Below are 16,222 nucleotides of genomic sequence, written 5' to 3' on the forward strand. Positions count from 1 at the left end.
CTTTTTTTTTTTTTTTTTTTTTTTTTTTTTTTTTGAGACGGAGTATCGCTCTGTCGCCCAGGCTGGAGTGCAGTGGCGCCATCTGGGCTCACTGCAAGCTCTGCCTCCCGGGTTCACGCCATTCTCCTGCCTCAGCCTCCCAAGTAGCTGGGACTACAGGCGCCCGCCACCATGCCCAGCTCATTTTTGTTGTTGTTGTTATTTTTAGTAGAGATGGGGTTTCACCGACCTTTACCTTCTTAATTGCTGACAAATAAATTATGCTTGTTACACATTTTGCTTCCCCCATATGTTCTATTACCCCTGAGATAAACATCAGACAAGGAAGATGTCACCCCAAGAGAAATCTAGAGAACAAATGTTCAGTATATGCTGATTTTCTACGTTGCCTTTCCTCTGACTGGAAAATGTGGTAACATAAATATGATCTGACACAGAGGTGAAAGAACATCAAAGCATTTTAGAAGAGTAAAGTCCTTTCTATCCCCTGCCTTCCCATTCCTGTGTGAAGAACAAGAGACACACCCACTAGAGCGTGTTCTGTACAACCCTCATACATACGTACACAGGTATGCCCAAGGCACGGAGAGCAGCTAAATTCAGACTGAAGACAGCTAATTTCAGAATAGATTTGAGCAAATACTCTGAAAGATCAGTTGAGGTAAGGCAAGGCTCTTTCTGCTGTGATTCTAATTTTCATTTTTCCCTCTACAGAGCAAAAGGATGTGTTTCAACAAGGATAGATGTGTCTCTTCATTGGTTATGGAACTTTGCAAAACAGAGTTACAATCAGATCTCCTAACACTTTTCTAAGGCCTAAATATATATATCAATCTATCCTTTTATGAATACTGTGTTTGTGATAGACTTCTGTCTTTCTTTTCTGGTTATAAACAGAAGACTGTCGTAGAAAATGTAGGAAACACCTGAATGTACAAAGAAAATATGGAAGAAGTATCATTCATGGAACAAGAAACTCTGCTGCATTTATCTGTTCCACTGTTGTCCAGTTCTTTCTTGGTCTCCCCTGGCCAACCCTAGCCTACAGAAGTTAATGCATTGGTCCCCTCCTATTCTTGCCTCCTATTCACCCTCCATTTCTCAAACTTCAGTCAATCTCCTCTTGTCATACTTGAGAACCACCCACACAAGGAATCTAAAAGCTATGGCCCAAAGGCTGGATCTGGGCCACTGCTTACTTTTGTACTTCCCATGAGCTAAGAGGAATTTTGACACTTTTAAGTAGTTGAAAAATCAAAGAAATAATACTCGGGTCACAAGTGAAAATTGTATGAAATTCAAATTCCAGCATCTATAAAGTATACAATTTTGCTGAAACACACCCTAGCTCTTTCATTTACATATTATCTATGGTCACTTGTGCACTACAATGGCAGAGTTGAGTACTTACAATGGAGAAAGCAAGGTATCAAATATATACTCTCTGACCTTTACAAAACAAGTTGGCCTACCCCTGACCTTAACAGAATCTTTTTCTTTAAATGGATACTCCTATTTTACATAAAATTATTCTAAAGAAAACTTTATAGCACTTACAAATAGAAAGCTATAATCACCATAATCACCTTAACTAGAAGAAAACCTTGGAAATTACTGCAACAACCATGAGATACAACTTCACATTCATTAGCATGATTATTATTATTTAAAGAAAAAAAAGAAAATAAGGGTTGGCAAGCATGTACAGTGGAGCCCTTGTGCACTGCTAGTGGGAATGGAAGACAGTGCAGCTTCTGTGGAAAACAGTATGGCAGCATTTCAAAAAATTAAAAATACAATTATCATGTAATCCAGTAATTCCGCTTCTGGGTATACACCCAAAAGAACTGAAAGCAAGGGCCCAAACAGATATTTCAGCATTATTCACAATAGCCAAAAGGTGAAAGCAACTCAAATGTCCATCAAAAGATGACTGGATAAACAAAATGTCGTATGTTCATATAATGAAATAATATTTTGCCTTTAAAATGACCCATGCTAAAACACGGATGAACCTTGAGGGCACTATGCTAAGTATAATAAACCAGTCACCAAAGGACAAATGCTTCATGCTTACGCTTCTATGAAATACCTGAAGTAGTCAAATTCATAGAGACAAAAAGTAAATGATGGTTGCCAGGGGCAGGGGAGAGAGAAATGGGGGTTATTGTTTAATGGGTACAGAGTTTCAGTTTTCCAAGATGAAAAGAATTCTGGAGATGGATGGTGATTATGGTTACACAACACTGTGAATGGACTTAATGCCACTGAACTATACACTTAAAAGTGGTTAAAATGGTGAATGTTGTTAGGTATATTTTACTACAATCTAAAAAAAATTTTTATTGCAACAAAAATAAAATAATGTTAACTGAAAACAAGCTAAATATTCTTTTACACCTAAGACTTGGTTTTTCTATGTTTAAAAAAGAGACCAGCAATCCTTAAAGAAGCCTTGAAGATGAGCACGGAACCTACAGTCTAAATCAGGTAAAAATGCAAATAAAGTAAAGAGGGACTTACTATTTGTGATTCAGTTTCATAAATCACACTTCTTTAATGTCTATATAAAGTGTCATTACTTCAAAATATGTGAATTCCCAAAAATGTCCCACAGTTTAGAGAATGCTACCCAAAATGTTCCCCAGTGATGTGTCACAATCCAGAAACTACAATCCTTACACTCTTGCTAAAAGGTTATTTCTTGATTCATACAGGGCATTCTCCAGTGAAGGGACCAGCTTTGCTGGGTTACAGCTCCCTGTTTCGCAATAACATCTGAATTTCAAAAATCATTTCATCACCCTGTATCTTAGTATTAAATATATTTGAACAAAGGATAATTTATCAGATTGGCTCTCCTGTGGTTAATTTTGAGAAGTTCTAAAAAATCATAGGTATAAAGAGGGAACTGCGGAGGGAAAGAAGAAGTAAAAAAGAGATACATCAGAGAAAACTTGCCCATTTTTTTTTTCAGGAAAGTATACATGTCTTATGGAGCCAGATAAAGGAAAACAAATAAATCACAGAAAATCTGCGAGATTGTCACATTTGCTAAAGCACTAGTTACCAGTTGTTGACTGGTTACTATTCAAACATCACTGCTCTAAAGCACAAAATTCTAAAAGAATTAGAAAAATTCTTACAGGATAAAAATTAGAAATTCAGTTTCAAGGTAAGGTTTACTACAGAAAATTGTTTTCTCAAAAGATCACAGGATTTATGAGACCTTAAATTATAACTTAATATGAAATATCCAGCAAATCAAATGATTTCTAATAAATAAAGTTGATTCTAATGTCCCTTACGTTGTCCACAATAAGCTCCAATATATCCTTTCTGGCACTGGCAGTGGTCATCTGCACAAGTCCCACCATTCATGCATCTCACGCTGCACTGCTGAACTGCAAAGAGCAATAACAAAAAATGTAAAAAATCAGTCACCAAAATTATAGTATATGTGAGAGGTTATAAAACTATAAACTCAAGTATCCAATTCAATGACAATTATATCTTACAGAAGGAAATATTATGACCCAAACATATTTTTATTCATTATTTCTTTATAAGTGCACACATGGGCATATCTGTGATAACATGTTATTCAGGATGCATTTAAAACACTTTCAATGTTAAAAAAAAATAAACAGAAGGTGACTAGCAGCATAGTTTCTGGCAAGCAGAAGGTACTTTTGTCTCCATTCAGAACGCAGGAGCTGAGTGCCCATCATTCCAGCTCAGTGCAGTACTGTCATAATGGACTTGAAGGCTATCCTCACAGAGCTTGAAATTCTGATAGGGAGCTATGGAAAACGCAGGTAAACAAATACCACGAAGTAATTATAGACTTTGATAAACTGTTTGAAGTAAACCGTTGTGAAGGAGACTAGCCTGGAGCCAAGAAGGAGCTTAGATACCAGCACCAGACAAGACCACTCAAAGGAGACATTTATACTGAGATATGAAGGATGAGAATGAGCCAGATATTAAAAGTACCAAGGAGGAACTTCAGAGAGAGAAGAACCAGCAAATCAAAAGACCTTAGGATGGTAAAAGCTTTCTTCTGAAGAACAGAGAGATTCCTGTGGTTAAAAAGAGGCAGACAGGGAAGAGATCTTGGAGACCCAGGCAGAGGCCAGTCAGCTAACACACGGCATCCTCGGCCACTGAAGGGTTTTCGTTATATCCCAAATGCAACAGGGAGTCATTGAAAGGATTTAAATGAGAGAGTGAAGTGATGTAATCTATATTTTTAAAAGATTACTCTAGCTGCTCTGCAGAGAATGGATTTGAAGAGGGCGAGAGTCTGGGAGAAGGATGAGGACAGCTTGCACCACATTGTAGCAGTGGAGATGGAAAGGAAAAGATAAATCTGAGATAATTATTTTCCAATAAAGCCTACAGGACTTGTTCAAAGAGCTGACATAGAGAAAGAGAAGCAGCAGTTACTTAAGCACCGTGGGCTGGATGGCAGAGCCATTTGCCGAGGCAGGAGGAACTGTGGTTCAAGTAGCCTGTGGTCAGCAATAAATTCAGTTTCCTTTTAGACATGCTACTAAGTTTCAATTGCTTGCTATTTCTTGAAGGGAGATGTCAAAGAAAGGGAACATATGAGTGTGGAGGTCAGTGGTGGGATCTCCAGTGTAGATAAGAATTGTGAGTTATCAACATACTGGTAGTCATTGAAAACATATATGTTAATGAGTTCACCCAGGGAGGGCAGTACTCAGTAATACTAAACCTCAAATGAAAGACTGATGAAGATACAGAAAAGAGAATAAAAGGTAATGATCAAGAAAAGGAGCACTGAGGGCCACTGGAATTATAAAAGTCAAAGGTGTTTCAAAGAAAAATGAAAAACAGCATTTCAAGAAGATAGTGATTAATAGTGCCAAAAGCTTTAGCAAGGTCCCACAGGATGATGACGGGGGCGGGGTTAGAAAAGTTCCTGATGAAATGGAAGGAACTCATTGCCCAAGGCCAAATGAATGCACAGATTCCATGCTAAATTATATACCACAAACAAAGAGTGGCCCAGAGAATGTCCCAGCTCCCAGGTAGAGGAATTAAGAAACTGAATCTTAAAATTCCTCTAGGATTGGGTTTTTTGCCAAAGGCAAATATGAGAAAACTAAGCATAGGATAATGAATATATGGGCAACAGTATCTTGTAGGCAATCAGGCGAGAGAGAGGTTCAGGTTAAGTTGGGGATGAAATGTTCTGGTTAAAGTGGTCAGGAAATTATGATGAATTTGAATGGTAGATTTTAAAAAGCTGGGGAAATGGCAGATTCAAAGAAAGTGAAATTAAGAGAGTTTTCATCACGAGTTTCATCAGACGACAATGGCATTTGTTGTATGAATCTTGAATCTTATTCCTGAGTCAGACATACTCTATATTACCTTCATTTAGGGAAAATTTGAAGAAATACATATTAAAAATATAATGACTTCACGCTAGTTTGAGGCAAGACTTTAAAAAGCATTTATTTAATTATTGAGCAATTAAATAAACAATCTTGCTTCTGCCTTGTTATAATGTTATCTTAAATACTAGGCTAAAAGATTAATCTTCAACGTTAAGGACCCAACAATTTTTAATTGGATCATGAATCACACAATCATAGTCTACAGTTATAATTACCTTACGTAGGTGTTGGCAGTTAATACATGTGAAGCAAAATAGGTCCATATGTGTAACGTATCTGGTAAGTACTCAATAAACGTATCCTGCCTTTGAGTTCTCTTCTCCTTTCCCCTTAGATAACCCACAAAACATCTGTTAAGCAAAGGCAACAAATATAGCCTAGTGTTTGAGACTACACACTTAGGCATCAGAATACCTGGATTCAAGTCTGTGTTTCCTTGGGCCAGTTAATTAAATTATGTGTGCTTTACTCTGCTACTCTGTAAAATGGGGTATTAACAGTATCTCATAACGTTGATGTAATGATTAACTAAAATAATAACACTTAAAACTCCCCGGCACAGAGTAAAAACCTAGTTAGGTCATAGCTATTATTCACCAAGAGTTACTTCTTCACTGAATTCTTAATCTGTTTCTGCATAGACATACAGCTCCTGCACCAGAATTAAAGCATTTTTTCTTATCGAAAACCATCACCCACTTAAGGCGACAATTAAGTCACTGAAGATTTTTACTCTAAAGATTAATACACACCTAGTATGTGAGGAAAATAATCATGGATTTATATCCTTTTTGAGAAGGACCTTTAGCATTTACTCCAAAGCTCAAGAAAAATGCAATGAAAAGGCCATAAGTAAGAAACATACTTGATTTTGATCCACAGGTTGGTGATATTTGCCCACTGGAACACGTACACATGTTAGGACGGGAACAAAATCCATCTCCACAACTATTTCTACAAATCGCTGTAGAAAGCACAATAGGAAAATGAATGAATAACTATATAATAAACCATAGTTTACAAAACAAGAAAGCTGTATTTAAAAGTAAAAAGTCTGAAAAACTAAGATAAAATATATGATGTAAATGTCTAACTTCAGATATGCAATAAAATTACCCATTGTAGACTTGGGAATAAGTCTCATAGGTATCCTTATGATAACATGTAAACAAATGAAGCTGGTTCAAATTGCATAAATCCTTTAAGGAATCTCCACACTGTTTTCCATAGTGGCTGAAAAAGTAGAACTACCATTTGATCCAGCAATCCCACTACTGGGTATCTACCCAGAGGAAAAGAAGTCATTATTCAGAAAAGATACTTGCACATGCACGTTTATAGCAGCACAATTCAAAATTGAAAAATCGTGGAACCAACCCAAATGCCCATCAATCAACAAGTGGATAAAGAAACTGTTACATATATATATATATACACACACACACACACACACACACACACACACACATATATGTAACTGTGAAATACATAATATATATAATGGAATACTATGCAGCCATAAAAAGGAATGAATTAACAGCATTTGTAGATACCTGGATGTGACTGGAGACTTAGTATTCTAAGTGATGTAATTCAGGAATGGAAAAGCAAACATTGTATGTTCTCACTGATATGTGGGAGCTAACCTATGAGGACACGAAGGCATAAGAATGCTACAATGGACTTTGGGGACTTGGGGGAAAAAATGGGAGGGGGTGAGGGATAAATGACTACAAATATGGTGCAGTGTACACTGCTCAGGTGATCGATGCACCAAAATCTCACAAATCACTATTAAAGGACTTACTCGTGCAACTAAATACCACCTGTACCCCAATAACTTATGGAAAAATAGAAATAAAAATAAAGTCATATGTAAGTAAACATTACAGAATGAAAACATGGTAGAATAAAATAAAGTACAGGCTTTTAAGTTTAAAATACATACGTGTGTGTGTGTGTGTGTGTATGTATTTACTGACCTTAAAAGGTCTAAAAGAACTTTCACCAAACAGTGCAATGGATCTCACTGCATGATGGGCTTATGTATGGATTATTATTTTTATAATAAACATTTAAAGCTTTGCAATAAGGAGAAAAATTTGCATAATCCTAAATCTTTAATTGTCTTATCAATACAGGTTGTCTCTTTCATTAAAGACTGGGAGTTTAAAATGCAGAACTCACCCAGAGAAAACAGTCTTGATTCTAGGTAGTTGGGAGAGTTGCAGGAACAGAGAAACCACAGCCCACTATGCAAAAGCCTTCACAGGAGACAGAGAACATGAAATTGGCTGAACCAGAGGCTCTGGTGACTTGGCCAAGCCTCAAGGGTTCCACGCACATTCCTTCTGGGCTGGTATCTGACCTACCCTGTGATCAATCTTTGGTCCCCTCAATAATTCCCTTTCTCCTTCCTACAGCCTTTCTCCTTCCATATTTTCTCCACAACCTAGCTTACTCCTGCTGCTCAGAAAAGCTTCTGTAGCATTTTTATGGTGGGGAGAGTCAAAGCCTCCTGCATCTGTGACCTCCAATGAACAGAAAGGTATCAGGGTCATCACAGCAAAGAATGTTAGGCCCACTCACACAGTACATACCACAGATACTCCAAACTTGTAGGCAAGTACCTTCGAATGGGAAGTCTCTCCCATATTTAGAGACAGTTCATTTAGGAGCTGAGAGATTTATCTCTATAACCATAATTGAATTCTCTCTTTCAGCACAAGGGCTGTGTACTTTAATGCTCATGCCGTGACTGGATATATAAAGACAAGAAGAAAATCTGGAAATGCCCTGAAACTGGCTGTAGCTAGGGAAAAGGTCCCACAACTTTCAAAGAGGTCTGGAACCCTCAACAATGTAAAGAGCATTTCCTGCAGAAGTAAACTAACTGTTTATCTTCCCCAAGATGCCTTCTGACATCCATACACTACTACCAGCATTAGTACTTCTTATCAATGAAAATAGTGGGCTGGGTACGGTGGCTCATGTCTGTAATCCCAGCACCTTGGGAGCCCTAGGTAAATGGATCACTTGAGCCCGGAAGCTGGAGACCAGCCTGGGAAACATAGGCAGACCCCATCGCTACGAAATTCTTTTTAAAAAATTAGCCTTGCACATTGGCATGTGTCCATAGTTCCAGCTACTCAGGAGGCTGAGGTCGGAAGGTGGCTTGAGTCCGAGAGGTTAAGGCTGCAGTGAGCTGTGATCATGCCACTGCATTCCAGCCTGAGTGACAGCGAGACCCTGTCTCAAATTAATAAAAACAAAAAGTGAATAGTGTCAAATACTGTGATTTAAGATAAAAATCGTTTAAGTAAGAATATGTTTCCTGCCATGGAGTCGACTCTTATTCTTAAAATATACTACAGTTTCTGATCACCAGTAACTCTCCAATGACAAATGTGCATTAAAACATTATTTTATTTCAAATTTCCCTCCTCCCCCAGAAGGCCAATATTTAGTCTAGGCTTAAGAGAGGAGACTCAAAGTACCCCCATCCGGGTTCCAAACCAAATGAAGGTTTGACAGGCTGCAGACTGAGCGTTCTCAGGCAATTATCCGTCATGGATACAGGTATATACTTTGTATCTGTGAGCCAATAAGAAGCAAGAATGCTGAGGCCCTTTAGCCCCACACAGGCCTCAGACTATGGTACACTTACTGAGTATCTCTCCCTCCCACAATTACTAGAACTATGAGACCTAGAAATGCCAGAGGGAGAGGGAGACAGGACCTAGGGGCTGAGACTTCAGTGATGCTGTGAGAAGTCACATGGCCAGGTAAAGAATACATAGCACCCAAAAGGTCTGAAGTTGAGCTGTCACTCTGCCATTGATCCACTGTGAGCTCCAGAAAAATCCACAGCCTTTCTGAGTTCAGTTTTTTCATTTGGTAGCATAACGTAAGGGAGTTATATTGGAATGCTCTGACATTTCCTCAGGTCTCAAATGTTATTAATCCAGCCAACCTCATTCCACTGTTATTATATTGATCAAAATACTATTCATTGCATAATTTCACAATAAATAAATTAATAAGCAAATTTTTTCATTGCTTCACATTCTAAGAAGATTTTTTTAAAAAAAGGTGAGAAAGTCAATTCCGTGCTTTTGGAAATGAATATTTGCAAGTTTGGAAGTACTTCAGCAATTTTTCTAGGCTACAACTAAGAACAATACCAGCAAAACATAGAGACTCAAATCAAAATGCATTAGGTTTCCAGAACTTGGAGAATTATAGTTTCTTTTCAATATCTTCTCCTTATAAAGCCTGTCAAAGTCAAACATTAAAATTCTGTTGACCATTTTTTAATGGTCAAAAAATAGTCAAAAAAGTTGACCATTTTTTATTTTTCTATATTAAAAGAATGCTGAGGTACAAATGTATGAGAAAATTAATATTTGGTTTTGATTTTCTGTTTGTATTTTACTTATTTTCTTTTTTGTAAATTGTCTCAGATAATTTATTTTGCTAAATGGTGTGATACAGATAAGTTCAATAAATATAATAATTTACTTAATTCATTATCATCAGGAAGGCCTGGAATTAAAATTCTTGATTTTGAGTTTATAATGGTTTCATTTCATTTATTACCTCTACATATGATCATTTTAAATGTCAGACTAAATGAACTACTGAATTGAATGCAGGCTGTTAGCGTTAAATGAGACTCATGCAATAGAATATAAAGGTATTACATTCTTCCTGTTTCATGCACTGTTTAATAATCTTAGGTACTAGAATTTTTAGATGTGCTTATAAGAAGTATTTTCGTAGACACTTCTTGATACAAGTGTTATAAATGTTTCTTGTAGATATAAAGATCATTTCAAAGTTTACTCTTTTTATAGATTTCTGATACATGCAAATTCCAATGTATCTCACAAGCATCCAAATATTTCAAGTATCGGAAAATGCAGATTACAATAGTCACTGTTACCCTAATATTTTCAAAGCTGATCTTCTACCAGTGATCACTGGGCCATACATATATTTCTACTGCAAATACTCTGGAAGGCTGCGCTCTCTGGAATTCCCATTCCACACTGATCCAATAAAATCTGACTTTACAGATTTTCAACACGTACCATGAACCAATCCCTCCTCCTCGGCTGCTCTCCAACTCAATAATGGCAGTCACATTCATTACATTTAGTGAGTCAGACTTTCCGCAGTGCCTAAGTCACTCCCAGCTAGTATGGCAGGTGTGCAATGAGTGACGTTAGCTGTTTCAGGATTCTAAAAAACCATGTAAGTTTAAAGCAGACATGGTAATGCCCTACTGGCCTGAAAGAGTAAATGCACCCTCCATTAATGCCTCACATATGACTTCTGTGTTGGAAAGAAAAGAATGCAGAACTTTTTCTTTTAAAAAATAAAGCAAAGGCTTATTATAATCAGAAGATTTGTTTAAAATATTTATAAGTCACTTTAAGTGACACAGTTGTTTCCTATTTTTGCCATTGGAGATAGTGGGATTTTAAGGTAGAAAAAATAAGAAGAAATTAGTCTTTATGACACTTGAGATTGCATCCCTTTTTAAAAAACTGCCCAGAAATTACATTAAGTATCTATCTCAAACCCACAAAACCAATAAATATAGAGTCAGAAATGCCACTACATCCTTATTATCCCTTGGTTAGTGCGGCTTGCCCTTTTTCTCTGTTCACAGTTGCATAATTATTTTTTCCCTGGAGAACATGGAGGTCAAACTGAAGTCAAGACTGGATCTAAATGAACGTGCTGTCTATGATACCTGGCTCTCCTCCCACCAAGACAAATGTGGTTGTGCTACATAAACACACAGGAGAAGGCCAGTCACACTGCAAGTCACAAATTTACAGCTATGAGGCTGATAACTAATGAGCTCTCCAATTAGAACGTGGAGAATTGGTTATACACCTTGGAAACAGAATAAAATAATCAAAACTTTTAAGGTCAGAGATACAGAATTTTTCAAAGTCTAAGATTCATACGTTGGAAATCTACTGCACACTATTGAGGTTTGGGGTCTGGAAACTCTAAATTCAAATGTCTTCCAAAAAGTAAAAAAAAAAAAAAAAAAAACAGTCAAGCCCCTCTGTAGGAGTTAAAAGTTTGTTAACTTAGGTCAACACTAAATCCGTGAGAATGCTCCTTTCCTATCTAGGTTATGTAGTTGCTGAGATAAAACCAGAAATAAGAAAGCGGTTTTATATAAATGCCTAAGAAACCTTGATCTTCATAAGGCCTAAACCTCAAGCGGAGTTAAAAGCTTGATAATTTGCATAATAACATGTGGTCTTATCTGGATTTTTTTACGGAAAAAGTGGTTTTGAGTTATCTTGATAATTGCTCCACTCCTCTTCCAATTTGTATTAATTTTAATTATCTTTGAAACCTTTATCATTATTGCCCTTCAACAGAGTCTAGAAGTGAAGTCTCAACTGACTCAAACCGGTTGAGTCTTCCCCACTATTCAAATGGGACCGCATCCCGATTATCGGTGCAATGTGATCACTTGATTTTAAAGGCAACTGTGCGTCCAAATGGCTGTGGGCAAGAGGTCGGCTGGAGATAGGGCCGACCTCGCTGCCCCAAGCTGCGATCCCTGCCAAGCACTCACGGACAATGCACTGGTTTCCTCCAGGGAGCGTCTTCCATCCAGGGCAGCAGTAGGAGTGGAATCTGGAGCCGCATACGTTAGGCCTGTGATGGACAAGCGCGGTCACACACAGATAGGGAGAGGGGTGCAGTAACATATAAACGGTCTTTGTAAGCAATGCCCCGAGCGAGTAGATTTCAGGACAAAAAAACAAATCAAAATTACACTTCAAATTCTTGGGGATTGGGAGGCAGACGTGGAAGCAAAAGAGCGAGATGCTGGAATGCAGGAGGGGCAGAAACGTCTAAACACTGCCTTTCATCTGTCGTCCCTTGCCTGCCTTTTTAAAGGGCGAAAAGAGACATGGAAACATATAATTTGCTACTATTCTAGCTTCCAGATGCAGAGAACAAAGGGACCATTCCGTTCCAAAGAATCCTTGCCCTCCTTTCCGAATCCATTCCTCCTGGATCAACTGTTACTTTGGCCCCGACGTGTCAAGGAAAGCGCGTCGCAAGGTGGAGCGCTCGGGTTGACGATTAGAAGGTGAGCTGTGAACCCTGCACACGTCCTCAAACAAAAGGCTCACGAGCTGCGCCCCCGACGGTGGAGAGCAAGCAGGCTCCTCTGGCCCCTGCAGCAGGCGGACCCAGGTCCGCCTTCCGCCCGACATTCAGAACCTGTTCCCGCACCGCGGGCTCTGCGCGGGCTCTACGCACGCTCTGCTAGCCGCATCCCCGGGCCCCGTAACCATCCGCCGCCCGAACCCCGGAGAGAGGGCTTTCCGCCCGCTGAGCTGCGGGTTTGGGAAGGAAAAAGGGGACGCGCTCCTGGGGGTTTTTGGCTCCTGGATGTCCTGGCGAAGGGGGCTGCAGCTCTAGGCTCCAGCAAAAGATTCAGGAACCGAGTGGGCCAGAAAGCCGCCAAACTGAGGATTCCCCCCTCCCCCAAGCCGGAGCCTTAGGTGCGGGGCCGCTTGCCCACTTACCCTCTGAGCACGTCCTGCTGTCCGCGCCGGCGGACGCGACTGGCCACTGCGGCACCCTCCTCGCGATACTCGGGCGCCAGAAACCCGCCTTCAGAGCCTGTTGTAGCGGACCGGACCTGTTGCGGCGGCGGCTGGGGCCGGGGCGGCTTGGGCGGAGGAGGCTGAGGCTGGCCGGCCGTGCCCTGCGCCCAGAGCGCCACACAGCCCAGCCACAGGAAGTAGGGCTGGAGACACAGCCGCCGTCTTCTCCCCATCGCCGGCGCTGAAAGCGCGCGGCCGTAGACCCGCGGAGAGGGAGTGATCAAAGACAAAATCTGCGATGCTCAGAAAAAAGTCAAGGTCTAATAAGCCCTTCGTCGGCTCCCGGGACTCCCTCGGGCTCGGGCTGCTTGCTCTAGCTGGAGACCCCGACAGAGCACCGGCCCCCTGGCTGCCCGCGAAGCCAGACGCGGGGCGCCGGGTCTAGCGCAGTGGGCGGCGAGGCGCGGCGGAGGTGCAGCCCGCAGCCCTGAGCGGTACACGTTGCATAACCGGCCTAAAGCCCCGAGCGACTCCAGGACCGCCAGCGGGCGGGGGAGGAAATTACAAAAGCCCTGGCGTAAAATTTAAAAAAATGTGAACCTCAAAAGAAAAAAGGGCCTGCACGCAGAGCTCGGCGGATTCCCGTGCGCTCCGGGCACGGATCTTGGAAAGCTGCAAAAGTCACCAGAAAGAAACAGGCAAGCAAACAAAAGTCGTCCCCAAAAGAAGAGAAGGGTTCCCTCTGGGCTCGTTCGGAGTCCCACAGGGCAACGAAGCGCGGGCAGCGGCTGCGGAGCCGGGCGGAGGTGCGCGGGGCCGGGGCGTGGGGCCAGCAAGAGAGAGGGCGGGACGCTGGACGCTGGAGAAGATGCGGCGGTGGAGGGCGCGGCGCGGGGGTTTTAGAGGCCCGGCGGGGCGCTGGGCGGGCCGGCGGGCGGTGGCTGTCAGTGGGGGCGCGGCCGTCCACACGTGGGGCTCAACCCGGACTGAGAGGCCGGCGCAGAGTGGGCGGGGACAGAATAAGGGAGAGATCAGGGGCCGAGGAACGAGGGGAGCGAGGGTTGGGTGAGGGGAAGAGGAAGGAAGGGGGGGAGGGCGAAGGGAGGGGAGACGACGGAGATTGGGGAGAAGGGGGGCGAGCCCGAGAGGAAGGCCAGGTTGGAAGAGGGACTTGGAAAGAGGGATTGGCGAGCCCGGGTGCGAGAGGAAATGAGCGGGGGATGGGGGCGAGGTTAGGGCAAAGAGAGAAGTGGGAAAGGGGAGGGAGGGCCAAGGTCCGGGCGCCGAGAGGAGGGGCCCGGGGGGCCGGCTGGAGGGGGCGAGGCGCTAGGCGGGTTTGCTTCCCGTCCCCGTCAATTGGCCGCTAGCTCTGTTTTGACTGCCTGTACAAAGCGAGCAGACGGCGGGGGATGGGGCGATTAGGGACCGGGTTTGGGAAAGGAGGCAGCCCCTTCCCCTCCCCCTCCCCCTCCGCCTCGCCGGGCCGCGGACCAGGGACTAGGGTCCCTAAGCGCACCAGGCTTGACTGGCCCGCAGCTGAGCTGGCCCGCAGCTGAGCTGACCCGCAGCTGAACTTCCCCGCCGGACAGAGGCCGCCAGGTTGAGGATGAGAACGGGTCTTTCTGTAGGGTCCCGGACCCTGACCCGGGATGGGGGGATTCGCAGTCAGCCAGGAATAGAGGCTCACTGGGCTGTTGGTTGCAGCCTCAATCCAAGAAGGACTGACCCTCCCCATCGCCCTCCCACCCACACCGCCCCACCGGGAGCGGCGTCAGTCTGAGAGACCAAATTAGGGGCTGGGCGTTTCCAGATTGAAATGCGCCCTCCGCCACCAAGAGGGAGCTCACGCGGCCGCGGGGGACCGAGGCAGCCAGCCGGCGCCGCGGTCCTGGGGAGTTCGTACTGGGGTGTGCTCTGGTGTGAGACCTGGCAGGACTCTGCCTGGGCTTGCATGCAGGGAAGGGTTAGAGACCCTGAAATGTACTAGCGGGCAGGGTGATGACAAGGCGGGTCAATGAGGCTTGGGGCAAACCCTTGGTTCCTGGCTTGGACCCCTTCCGATTAATGATTAAATCCTAGCAATTGGTGCAACCCTCTGTACCTCTTAGAGTGCCTCTGCACCGGCCTGCCCTGGGGTCTTCCTTCGTGGCCCTCCTTTCATGAAATCTCTGTGAAGCCCTGGTCATTTCTCATTCAGTGGAATATCATAATTTAAAAATAAAACACTCCTGAAAACAAGGAGAGAGCATCCAAGCACAGTTTGCGAAACAGTACAAGAGAGCAGTGTCTGGTTTATTCAAGCCTAGAAAACCTTAGTTTAAAGGGGAAAATGTTGTACACATATATAGAGGTGTGTGTGTGTATGTGTATACACACATACATATATATGCATTTATATTAAATATATATTTCTGGCCCAAATTGCCCAGATCTTCTTTTTGACAGACAAAATTCTCCAGTAATTGGCATAACTCCCTCCTTTATTTCTCCATGTAGTCAAAGGGTCTTAAGGTAGTACCCCTTGTTACAATATTCTCATAAAGCAGAAGAAAAGATGAGAGTTACGTAATTTCATGTGAGACATCTATTTGTTAAAATCCAAAGAAAGACCAATAGAGTTATTTTCGTGTACTTTGCTTCAGGTAAGTAAAATTATTTTAACTAAAAGAGCCAACGTAACTATCTCCTGGTTTAAAGCAGTGTTTTAGTCATACCATTTAAAACATCCTGTATCTGTTGTTGTTGTCGTTTTTTAACACTTACATGGCATCATGGTTCATTCCTGTCCATCACATTAAATCTAAATGCTCTAAAATTGCCTATGCCTTCACCCTTTGATTCAGCAATTCCACTTTTAGGAATCTATATAAAAGATACATAGACCAAAAAAAAAAAAAATGAAATGGTGAATTCATTTATTTGACTGTTCATTGCAGCACTGTTTATAATAGTGGAAGACTAGAAACACAAACTTCCCATGAATAAGCAACTGCTGTGTAAGACTTCATCTATTCAGTGGAATATTATGCAGCTGTCAAATATGAATGAAGAAAAACTCTGTATGCTCTTAGAGAGTGATCTCTAGCATATACAGTTTACTAAAATAAGAAAAAAAAGCGAGGTACAGATAGACTAGGCAGTTCATTGAGACAGAAAGTAGAATAAAGGTTACCAGGAGGTCCAGGAAAATGGGAA

General features: G+C 42.1%; 1 protein-coding gene across 1 annotated transcript in view; it reads right to left on the bottom strand.

Annotated features, from left to right (window-relative positions):
• Positions 1-13,902, bottom strand: part of FBN2 (fibrillin 2) — a 269,631-nt gene extending 255,729 nt beyond the window's left edge. The window contains exons 1-4 of the mRNA XM_003900063.4: positions 13,007-13,902; positions 12,040-12,122; positions 6,295-6,393; positions 3,309-3,404 (exon numbers count right to left, since the gene is read on the bottom strand). Of these exons, the coding sequence (XP_003900112.1) occupies positions 3,309-3,404; positions 6,295-6,393; positions 12,040-12,122; positions 13,007-13,260 (532 nt within the window). The 5' untranslated portion in view covers positions 13,261-13,902. The remainder of the gene's footprint in view (positions 1-3,308; positions 3,405-6,294; positions 6,394-12,039; positions 12,123-13,006) is intronic.
• Positions 13,903-16,222: the final 2,320 nt, after the last annotated feature.

The sequence above is a fragment of the Papio anubis genome, chromosome 5 (genome assembly GCF_008728515.1).
Source record: "Papio anubis isolate 15944 chromosome 5, Panubis1.0, whole genome shotgun sequence".
In the NCBI taxonomy this organism is placed as follows: domain Eukaryota; kingdom Metazoa; phylum Chordata; class Mammalia; order Primates; family Cercopithecidae; genus Papio; species Papio anubis.